This window comes from Gekko japonicus, unplaced genomic scaffold (genome assembly GCF_001447785.1).
Source record: "Gekko japonicus isolate JY-2015 unplaced genomic scaffold, Gekko_japonicus_V1.1 scaffold2630, whole genome shotgun sequence".
Classification (NCBI taxonomy): Eukaryota; Metazoa; Chordata; class Lepidosauria; order Squamata; family Gekkonidae; genus Gekko; species Gekko japonicus.
This window is the reverse complement of record NW_015163682.1, coordinates 52,654-64,718: the sequence shown is the minus strand read 5'-3', so window position 1 is coordinate 64,718 and position 12,065 is coordinate 52,654. Positions and strand designations below refer to the sequence as shown.

At 47.1% G+C, this 12,065-nt stretch overlaps 1 protein-coding gene across 1 annotated transcript in view; it reads right to left on the bottom strand.

The window, feature by feature from the left end:
* SPAG16 (sperm associated antigen 16) overlaps positions 1–12,065 on the bottom strand; it is a gene marked incomplete at its 3' end in the record, with an annotated part of 219,151 nt that overhangs the window by 174,442 nt on the left and 32,644 nt on the right. The window contains exon 9 of the mRNA XM_015407767.1: positions 9,534–9,670. Coding sequence (XP_015263253.1) covers positions 9,534–9,670 — 137 coding nt within the window. The remainder of the gene's footprint in view (positions 1–9,533; positions 9,671–12,065) is intronic.

Genomic DNA, 12,065 nt, shown 5'->3' with positions numbered 1-12,065 from the left:
CCTGTCTAAGGTCCCACCCCTCCTCAAACCTCACCCTCTCCAGGCTCCATCCCTCAAATCTCCAGGAATTCCCTATGTAGAGTTGGCAACCCTATCAGGAATGGCCCCAATGAGTTTTCTCCCAAAGGCCAAAAGAGGTGTGAAAAGGGCCTTTTAGTGACAGAACCTGGTTGCCTAGGCACTGAGAAGAAGCACAGCTGCCACCTCTGGAGATTTGGGGAGTCGATACTATGGAGGGCAGCATTGGGGGGATGGAAGGACTCAGCAGGGGATAATGGCATAGGGTCTGCCCTCAAACCAGCCATTTTCTCCAGGGGAACTGATCTCTGTCATCTGGAGATCAATTGTAACAGAGGGAGATCTCCAGGTCTCACCTTAGAGTTGCCAGCCTCCCGGTGGGGCCTGGGGATCTCCCGCTTTTACAACTCCAGCTCCCCTAGAGAAAATGGCTGCTTTGAAGGGTGGACTCAGTGGCATTGGACCCTGCTGAGGCCCCTCCCCTCCCCAAACCCCACCCTCTCCTCGATTCTTCACCCCCAAAGTCTCCAGGTATTTTCCAACCCAGACCTGGCAACTGTATATCTCACTGAGGTCCTCCCCAAACTCAGGCCTCTCCAGCTTCCAACCCACAAATCTCCAGGAATTTCCCAACTCAGACTTGGCAACCCTAGGGGAAGGTCAGCCGCACAGCCGGGGGTTGAAGACAATGGATTGCTGGTCGCTGGCCCACCTCATTAGCCAGCCAGCCAAGGTGAAGGCAAAAAGAAGGGAGAGCCATTTTAAGTTCATTCTGACAGGAAAGTGTTCTTTTACTGACAGAAGTTGGTTGCCTACCAACAGCCACTGAGGAGTCAGTTAGTCACCGTTAGTCCCACACAGGAGCCAAGAGAAGTGTCTTCCTCAAGAGAGAGTCCAGATTTCCAGAAGCTGCAGCTCATTTCCTCCAGGCCAGACCCTCCCTGGTGCTGCCACCGCTGCTGAAGGAAGGCGGGGGAGCTGTTGAAAGGCACTGGGCAGCCTTCTCTGCGGTGCAGCCTGCTGAGCTATTCCCCTGACAAAGTTCAGGCCTTGCAGCTGAGGGAGAGGGGCCGCGAGAGGCAGCAAAGGTGAGTGCTTCCCCTGCTTGCCTCCGCTCGCTAGGTCTGCCTCCTTCTCCCCCGTGGAGGGGTTGCTGCTCTCTTGGCAGAGCGTCCACCCCCTTCGCCGGCTCCCTCCAGACTGAGGGCAAAATGCTGCCCGCCGGCTTGGTGGACGGGGCCAAGCCAATGCAGCCATGGGATTGGGAGACTGTGAGAGTGGCAGCTGAGCAGGCGAAAGGCTGTGGAAGCGTGTCCAGGAGGGACACCAAAACTCTTTTATTATAAGGAGAGATTCCACTTATTATGAAAAATTACAAAGTATTTTAAAAATGAACCCATGTATAATAGTAACTTACAATACATTTAGATAGGACACTGATCTCAATAAGTATTCAGGCTCAAATATGCTGCTAAGCTTCTGAAGGATCCCAGGAGTCTCACTGTGGTGATTCCTGACAGAGTGCAATTAAAAGGACCTTGCAAATTGCTGACAGGTGATAAGAGGCAGTATACTTAAAGAAACATCACACGGTGGTTTACAAAAAAACATGAAAGGTCCATTCCTGCATTTAGTTTTACACAAGGATTTCCTTATGATTTGAAGGAATTTGTTTATTGTGTTGTAGTGCTCGTTGACAATAATGTACAGAAAGCATTTTTTGCAAGTCTTGTTGACTGCCTGATCTCTCACAACTGTTTTCTTTACATTTGATCTTTAAGCTTATTGAGAGCCAGTTTGGTGTAGTGGTTACGTGAGAGGACTCTAATCTGGGAAAACCAGGTTTGATTTCTCACTTCTCCACTTGCAGCTGCTGGATGATCTTGGGACAGCCATAGTTCTGTCAGAGCTGTTCTCTCAGGGGCAGTTTCTGTCAGAGCTCTCTCAGATCCACCTGTCTCACAGGGTGTCTGTTGTGGGGAGGGGAAGGGAAAGGAGTTTATAAGCCGCTCAGAGACTCCCAGTGAAGGGTGGGGTGTTTTTATTATTATTATTATTATTATTATTATTATTATTATTATTATTGCAATGTGCTTGTTTTTTTTCTTACATCTTTTAAGGATAGTAGGTATACCATAGTAGCTCAAGAAATCTGGGCATTAATGTTCATTATAGCCCCAGTGACACAGAGAATTTGCCGCTCAAAAGGCACGAATGTCGGGTGGATTTTGGGGGCGCGATCACACCGCAACATAGGGGAAGCGTAGCGCACCCGTGGCCAACCTGTGGCATCCCACCGAAGATGCAGATTTCAAAAGTACCATGGAAAGTGCACTAGTATCCGGAAAACATGCGGTACAGGCAGGTGTCTGATCGTGGAAGCGCTAGTATCCCGTGGCATCTGGCGCCCGTCCACGTCCCATCGCAAACCAGATGTTTTTCATAAGCGCATGCGCACAAACACAAAACTGAAAGCAGTGCTGCTCCGCGGAACTGCGCATGCACACAAACACGAAACGCTTGTGATTGCGCCGCGCCGCTTCTTTGCCACGCTGTCGCATCGCCGTGTGATTGCCAGCTAACAGCCGAAGCACGGAGACTTGGGGGTCCATGTGATCGGGCTACTACACTTTATTTTGCTCCGGGGCGAACAGCCATGCCTGCCCCCCCCCCCATTATCTGGCCCGTGTGACCGGGGTCTATGTCAGTTTAAGCCCAGACCTGGATGGGCCAGACTAACCTGATCTCAGCAGATCTCAGAAGTTAAGCAGGATCAGCTCTGGTGAGTACTTGAATGGGAGACCATGAAGGAAGTCCAGGGTTGCTACCTAGATGCAGACACTGGCAAACCACCTCTGCCCATGTCTTCCCCTGAAAACCCTTCCGGGGTGGGGGGTGTCATCGTAAGTCAGCTGTGATCTGACAGCGCTTTCTGTTACCACCCTGTCAGTTTAAGAGAAAACACCATTCTTTTCACTTAGTCATTATTCAGAAGACTCTAAAGAGGATGCTAAACACTCAGGCTTGCATTTGCTGTAATGAATGGAAAACAGAGTTGTACTTACCTCTAACTGCTGTTCATCGAGTGCTCTTCTGTGCAAGCACACAAGTGAATGGTGCCTGCGCAGGCCAGCCACAAATGTGCTAAAGCTCCTTGCAGCACAAAGAGCTCTCTTGCCATTTTTCACAGTGTTTCCCCACCCACCACTCATATAAAATGGGGAGAGAGAGCATCCCTCCCTCAGTTCCTAAAGTCTGCCGCTGGAGAAGGCACTGGAGTTGGCTGAGAGCTCACAGTGGGGGCAGGAGGGAGGGTGTATGTTGCCTGCACAGAGGAGCCCTGGATGAACGAGAGTTCCATGTGAGCAAAACCCCGTTTTCATTGCACAGATCCACACGGGAGACCAGCGAGCTGACTCAGGTCCTTGTCCGAATAGATTCTGTAGGGCTGTTTTGCTTACTGGTGAGTAACTTCTGGGATCCATAATGGCAGCACAGCATTTCACACAAGTCAAAGGAGTGGACCAGGTGGCAGCCTTACAGATATCTAGAGGAGCTCCTGACCCGAAGGCCGGGAGGGAGCTTGAGACCTTGGAATGGCAGCCTGCTTATAGCACTCGTAAATCAAAACACAATCCATCTGGAGAAGGTCTGCGGAGAAACTTTAGTGTCCCTCCTTGGGGCCTTGAAACCCCACAATTAAATTTTTGCCTTTTCTGAACTCCAGCATTCTACGTAAATAAAAGGAGAGAGAACCCTTAACATCTAGTGTGTGCGGAATGATCTTTCTTTCTCATCTTTTAGGAAGGGGAATAATATCAGCAGTGTGATATCCTGGTTGACATGGAATGCCAAAACATCCGTGGGAAGGAAGCGAAGACTTCAACAGAGAAGCACTTTGTGAAGTTTGCTACTTTTCAGTCTTGTGTAGGTACAGTGGCCAAATTCTGCGATAGGTTACATATATGGGTTAGTAAACCAACAAGCTCACATTTGAGTTCCCTAAGACCTTTTGGGTGTATTTCATCAAAACCTGAAGACTATTTGGGCTTTAATTTCCCCAAGATGTCTAGAAATTCAGCTCTTGTCACCTCAGTTTGACTCAATTCTTCAGCCTCCTTTCCTGAAAACAGTGGCAACGGCGTGGGTGCATGCCCCACACTTCCCACAGTAAACATACAGATGCAAAGGATCATTGCCGCTTCTCTGCCATCTCCCCATCTTCCTTTAGCAATCCTTTAATTCCTGGTTTCCTGCTGTGGATATATTTAAAATGCTTATTGATGGGAAAACTTAAGCAAGTCATTCTTTCTGCCTCCCAGCCCCAACCTCCACGACAGGACTGCTGTGTACGTGAAATAACTGCAGTATACTGAATCACGACACAAATGGTATTATAATGACCATAGTCATCATCATCTTTTGTTTAGCTGCAACACTATGGAGAAGCAGAATACACAAAGCCAGTGCCTACAAAAATATGCACCATATTCTTAGAGGACATTTTAAAAAATATATTAATGTCCAACAACATAAAACCGAAATGTAATATGAAAGGTAGATGACTGCCCAAGGCAACTGAACATATTACATATTTTTCACTGTTTTATTATAAATTAGTTACACATTTCTGCTACTAATTCAGAAACAGCAAAGATCTTCTCCACTCGTTTTGAGAGGCTGTATTTTTGAAAAAATGCAGTTCTGGTTGCTATAGTGTAAAAATGTGTGTGTGTGTGTGTACCTCAGAGCTGGAAAAAGTGCACAAGAGGGCCACCAAGACTGGGGTCAAAGCACTCTTCGTATAAGAGAACACAGAAGAGAAGAGACTGGATTTATAACCCACCATTTACTACACAAGGGAGTCTCAGAGCGGCGTACAATCCCTTCCCCTCCCCACAACAGGCACCCTGGGAGGTGGGCGGGGCTCAGAAAGCTCTTTCGAGGACTGCTCCTGAGAGAACAGCTCTGAGAGAACTTGTGACTGACCCAAGGTCACACCAGCAGCTGCATGTGGAGGCGGAGTGGAGAATCAAACCCGGTTCTCCCAGTTTAAGAGTCCGCGCTCCTCACCATTACCCCAAACTGCATAAGGAGAGGCTAAAGAATCTGTGGCTTTTCCATTTAGAAAAAACACAGCTATGAGGAGGGGGACAGGGTTAAAATTATTCATGGGGTGGGGAAAATGGATAGAGAAAACTTTTTTCTCCCTCTGCCATAATACTGGAACTTGGGAGCACCAAATGCAGTTGATGGGCAACAGATTTAGGACAGAGACAAGAAAATGCTTCTTTATTCAGCAAGTCATTAAATAGTGGAATTCTCTACCCAGAGGACATAACATAGATGGGTTTTAAAACGGGACTGGACAGATTTATGGAGGAGAGGTTGAACAGTGGCTACTATCCATAGTGACTAAAACCTCCATATCCAGAGGCAGCCAGCCCCCAAATGCCGGTGGTCGGCCACGGTGTGAAACAAGACAGTGAACTAAACAGGCCACTGGTCTCACCCAGCAGGGCTTTTCTTACGTTCTTATGTACTGTGAAATTATAGCCCCTAAAACTAGATGGGATCTTGAATGTATTGAGGTTATCCAGTGTTTGAGTCCACAGAGAGAAAGTGATGCTTGACTGAGGAATGGACATAATTTCCTAGACAGAGATTTCTGTTCATCCCAATAGGCTATGACAAGTAGACCCTCCTTAGTATTTCTTTTTTTAAAAAAAACCACTCAAATCTTTACCTATTGAGTATACTCTATGTGAAACATTAGTAATTAATAATAACAGCAAGTGGGGGGGGATTTGCTATAACTAAATGTATGCTGATAGATCAAGATGGGCAGCCATGTTAATCTGTTTGTAGCAGTAGAAAAGAGCAACAGTCCAGTAACACTTTAAAGACTAACAACATTTTTGGCAGGGTATGAGCTTTCGTGAGTCACTGCACACTTCTTCAGATACAGCTAGAATGTAAGTCCATCTGTCCTATATATTGAAAAGTGGAGTGATTTCAGATGCCAAATGGCATTAGCAGGCAAATGACAATACCAGGTGTGACTGGATTAGGTGTGATATGCAGAGGGGTAGTAGGTGTGGAGAAATCAACATTGGTAATGAGACAGAAAACGTAGGTCACGATTCAGTTCAGAAGGCTGCATTGTCTTGAGCTTCATTATCAGCTGAAATTCAGCAGTCTCTCTTTCTAATCTCCCTTTGAAATTCCTTAGTAAGAGAACTGCTACTCTTAGGTCAACAACTGAATGTCCTGGAAGGTTAAAGTGTTCCCCCCGCTGGTTTTTGAATGTTATGGTTTCTAATGTCAGACTTGTGTCCATTAATTCTTTGTCATAGGGACTGGCCTGTTTGTTCAATGTAGAGGGTGGAAGGGCACTGCGGACCCGTGAAGGCATAAATGAAATCACATTAGAGGATGAGCAGGAGTAGGAACCTGAGATGGTCTAATTGATGTCGCTGGGTCCACTGATGGTCTTGCTAGGATCCATAGGAGAGCAAAGTTGGCATCTTGGTATATGCTGTAAGTATGTGCTGCAACTACGTTGAGAACTATCTTATCAAACGTTGTCTAAAATGCTGACTTTTTGAAAGAGAAATTTAATTCAGACAAAGATATGATAAGACATCACTCCATTTGTTTTATTATTATGCTCCTCTGACCAAAGGCCTTGAGCAAAATCAAAAACAAATACAAGATAAAATACAAAACAGAACAGTAAAATACAACATAGTGGATTAAAACTCATCTCTGTAACACCATAGAGAAAACACAAGTGCTAGAAATCTGGCAACAGAATGCATCCTTTATGGATTGGAGTCTGCCAGCAAAAAGAGATCACGCAGGATTAAACAGGCAGATGATATTTACTCAGGACAGGTGTAATCCAGAGGTCTCTGAGTAGCATCCGTCAATCACAGAATAAGAATCTGTGGTCTCTGTCACTCCGATAAGACATCACTCAAGGCTTCCTACCCTTGTCCTTCCAAGTCCTCTTGTGGACCAAAAATTAATTAACAGGAATCAGACAGTGAGTACAAATGGGCAGTTTTCACAGTGGAAGATGGAAAGCAGTGTGGTACCACAGGGCTCGGTACTAGGTCTGGTGCTTTTTAACTTGTTCATGAATGATTTGGAGTTGGGAGTAAGCAGTGAAGAGGCTACGTTTGTGGACGACACTGTTCAGGGTGGTGAGAACAGGGGAGGGTTGTGAGACGCTCCAGAGGGATCTGTCAAAGCTGGGCGAGTGGGTGTTATTGAGGCAAATGAGGCTCAATATGGGCAAGTGCAAAGTAATGCACATTGGAGCCAAAAACCCTAACTAGAAATATATGTTGATGGGGTCCAAACTGGCGGTAACTCACCAGACAAGAGACCTTGGAGTCATGTTAGATAACTCACTTGAGATGTTGACTCAGTGTGCGACTGCAATAAACAAGGAAAATGCTATGCTGGGACAAATGTCTGCCTGCCACGCGGAAGGTCCCAGGTTTATGTTGGAGCGAGCGACTCGGCATGCCTGGAAGGGGGGGGGGGCGCTATATCACTCTAAGGGTGTAGAGGTGTTATCTCCTTGAACTGATGCCTCTCTTTGTCTTAACCTGGGAGCTGCCCTCTGACCCCTCCTCCCTCTTTGTCCTCTCCCTCTCTGCACATGGCCTTCCATGGAGACACATGTCTCTGCAGGTCTCTCCTGTGGATACAATGCCCTCATCCTCCCACACACATGATGCCGGACAAGCTGGTCCTTTTTGATAGGGAAAGTACTCTTTAGATTAGGGTTCTCTCTGTCCTTTTGACTGCAACCCGAATGTGAACTGAATCAACTTGAATAAACGTAATTTTACCAGTTTTGCAATATACTTCTTGGGAGATTTATTTATTCACTGAACTCCGTATCATGCTTCTGGGCCGAGAAAAACTCAGCCAGTTTGGTGTAGTGGTTAAGAGCAGTGGACTTTAATCTGGAGAACTGCGTTTGATTCTGCACTCCTCCTCCACATGCAGCCAGCTGGGTGACCTTTGGTTAGTCACAAGTTCTCTGAGAGCTGTTCTCTCGAGGGCAGTTCTCTCAGAGCTCTCTCAGCCCCACCTACCTCACAGGGTGTCTGTTGTGGGGAGGGGAAGGGAAAGGAGATTGTAAACCGCTCTGAGACTCTGAGTGAAGGGCAGGGCATAAATCCAATCTCTTCTTCTTCTTCTTAACCAAATGTGAGGGCGATCTGGCTGTGTCATCTGTCACCCCATTGATCGCCAGGGTTGATTCGGCTGATCTGGCTGGCTAGGCGGGTGTCCCCTACCTCCCTCACTGCTCCATGTGCGTCCCTCCCGAAGCTGCGCACTCGGTCGAAGAGGACGACCATCCCAGATAGAAGGTCAAGGGTATACGATAGCTGCGCTCCCCTGCTAGAACCTCCAATAATTAAACTATATACATGATGACAATGAGTCCAACAACCTTTCAGATAAATAGTTAAGAAATGGCAATTCTGCAAACCTTTCATGAATAAAAGACAGCTCCATTACTGGCACGCTTGCATCTGTGTGACACGCACAAGAAACATTTCCAAGTTTAGAAGGTAATGGGGGGGGGAATGTGCAGATACTGCAGGGGGAAAGTCGCAGCCATCTTGGGTCTCCTAGCAACCTAATCTAAATAAGTCGTGATAAAAAATATTTCAGATATTTCCATTTCCTCTCAAATTTCTGGGTATCCCCCCCAAAGAAATCTGGGGGGACATTTTCCCCCCATGCCTTCAAAACTCTCTACCCTGAAGGCTCCTGAATCAAAACTCCCCAAAAGGGGTCCCTCTTATCAAGTCTCCGTCCTGCAGCCAGCACTCATCCACACCTCCAGATGGCGCCGTCTTCCTCACCCACCCCCGGAAGTAGGTCTTTGTTTCCATTTTTTTATCCCGCCTTTCTGCCCTTACAAAGGCCACTAAGGCAGCTAACATTGTAAGATGTACATGATAAAAATCACATTTTAAAACCATTAAAATCAACACCCTCAAACACACAGCATTAAAACAACTACAAAGCAGAGTTAAAATACACACAAAACATTAAAAACAGCAATTAAAGGAGATGGGAAAGGATGGGAAGGAGGGATCATGGAGGGAACGCTGAAGGGGAAAAAAAAGTATCCACCTGCCGGCAGAAGACAGCAGCAGAAGGCGAGAGATGGAGCTCCCCCCGGGGGGTGAGGGGAGAATTCCAGAGCTCTGGTGCCACGACCAAGAAGGCCCCCTCCCGGGTCGTCACTGCCTAGCCTCGGGAGGCAGCGGGCACCCGAAGCAGGGCCTCCGAAGATGACTGTAGTGGCCGCGCAGGTTCATGAGGGAGTAGGTGGTCCTCCTGGAACGGACGGAGGCGCTAAGAGGCTACACGACCCTACGGCAAACAGCGATACTGCGATCTTTGTGCTTTTTGCACTGCTTTTTGTGTCAATATGACATAATGGAATATTAGGCCAAACTCTACGCTAACCATCATACCTTTGGGTACCTCTTGCCCATCTGCCTCACTGGACCTTTGGCCGGGTCATTCAGACAAACCCCGGAAGACACCTTGGCTTCTTTGAGCGCTCTCTGGGTAGGTCCTTCCACTCCATCCTCTTTTTCATTCCTATGACCTGGTGTAAAACACAAAGCAGTTTGTGGTTAATATTTTCCACTGTTTGTATAAATTCAACCTATATTCAACAGGGTGTCCACTGTGGGGAGGGGAAGGGAAAGGAGTTTGTAAGCCGCTCTGAGACTCCGAGTGAACTGCGGTGTATCTCCTCCTCCTCCTCCTCCTCTTCATCACATGACCTTGTTTGTTTCCCATGGTAGCCACCTTGGGAATCAGCTGAAGTGAGAAGTGAAGTATATGTTTTAACAAAAATAAAACTAGACAGAACCCCTGCCAATGAAGAATGAGTCATATCTGAGTGAGAGGAGCTGCGACCACAACGTCCAAGTCTTGAACAGATTCAGCACGTTGCTAAAGAGACAGAAGGAGATTCACATGTGATGTCTTTTCCCGTGTTACATTACGTGGCTTTTTCGATACCCCGCAGCTGAAACATCGGATGCTTCCGTCCAGTGCAGTAACGACAGCAAAAGCCGTGATTGCAGAAAGTGCACATAAAAAGCTATCTGGATCAGGAAGTTTTATTTTAACAGGAAAAGCTATTAAAAAAACCCCTCACGTTTCAAGCACTGAAGGAGAGTGACATGGAATCACCAGTGCTGAACGAAACCACCTGGTGTTCTAGGTATTCCCCAGGTAATTTAATTCAACGTATTCTCCACGTGCTACAAAACGCATGATGGAAGCCACACTCAATACAGAAAGTTTAAAGACAGTGTTGAAAGGCAGAGATGTTCCGCCAGCCCTCTGGCTGAGCACAGCAATGGTTTCCAGCTAGCCTGGCTCCTTCCTTCCTTCCTTCTCTCCCCCGCGGGGAAAAAGGACACCAAGTTGTGTTCCTTTAATGTGCCATCTGTAAAATGTTCGCTGAATTGTTCAGGATGTTTTTAATGCTTTTAAACTTAAGAATGTTGTTATTCGGAAATGCTGTCACCCACCCTGAACCCTGCTGCACAGCGTAGGGTGGGCATAACAACAACTAGCCCAAAGGATGGTACTGGCCCCAAGAGTCGAAGAAGAAGAGGAGGAGGAGGAGGAGATTGGCTTTATACGCAGCCCTTCACTACCCAAGGGAGTCTCAGAGCGGCTTACAAACTCCTTTCCCTTCCCCTCTCCACGACAGACACCCTGTGAGGTAGGCGGGGCTGAGAAAGCTCTGACAGAAACTGCTCTTTTTCAAGGACAGCTCTAACAGGATTATGGCTTGCACAAGGTCATCCAGCAGGTGCAAGTGGAGGAGTGGGGCATCAAACCCAGTTCTCCCAGATTAGAGTCCACACACTTAACCACGACACCAAAGTGGCCCTTTGTGCCCAGCTACAGAGCAGAACTGTGAAGGTTCAAGGGTGCAAACGATGCCGTGATGGATGACCAACCTATTTATTTGACGGCAGGAGTGTAACAGAAGCTCCCCTACTTATTCATGGGAAAAACAAACCCAACAACCTAAGTAAATTACCCACAGCATCCAATATACTGGAAACTGTGGCTAATATTATTTTTCTGCCCTGTTTATAAAGTACCACCTGGAGCCTTCATTGGTCTCTCAGACTTCTCAAATGAGAGAATCCAGTAGCTGCAAATGCAGAGGCAGTCCTCGTGGCCGCCTGCGCTTCAGGCTCGAGCCTCCGCACTGTAGTCAAACACTTAATAGCACAAACTGGCTACTAGTTCAAAAGCCTCCAAGGAATGATTCCTTTTGTAAGGAACGGTATGCTTGGCTATTTAATCATCTTACCAAAGTTCTGGCACCTCTAGAAATGCCCTTTTGTGTGGGGCTCGTGAAGGGGGGGCACTGAGCGGCAGTCCCTCTTCACCCTCTTTTGGAGCCCCAGGTTCACCTCAGAAGGAATAACCATGACATGGGGGGGGGGGTTTGTAAAGATCACCTTTTTTGCATGATAAAAAATCCAATCTATTGTACATAATGTCGGATTAAGGGCATGCTCTTCCCATAACTTACCCCTCAAGCCTTCCTTTCCAGGGTCAGGGGAAGTACAATCATTCTAAAAGCCTGTGTATTGTCCTGACCTGGATAGCCCAGGCAAGCCCGATCCCATCAGATCTCGGAAGCTAAGCAGGGTCGGCCCTGGCAAGTGCTTGGATGGGAGACCTCCTTGGAATGCCAGAGCGGGAGGTGGGAGCAGGCTTCATTCAGCCCCCTCTCTGAATATCCTCCAGGCCCCCAGTAGGGGTCAGTCACCTGAGGTCGCCATGACTTTCAGGTGCGCACACACACTCACATGCACACACTCACAAGTGTGCGCATACACACACACATGGACACATTTAAAAATACGAAGAAAAAATAAAAGTCTGCATACTTAAAAACTGTTCTCGGTTTGGAAGTATGTGAAAAAGTGAAGAATTACAGTAATCAGATGGAAGTGCAT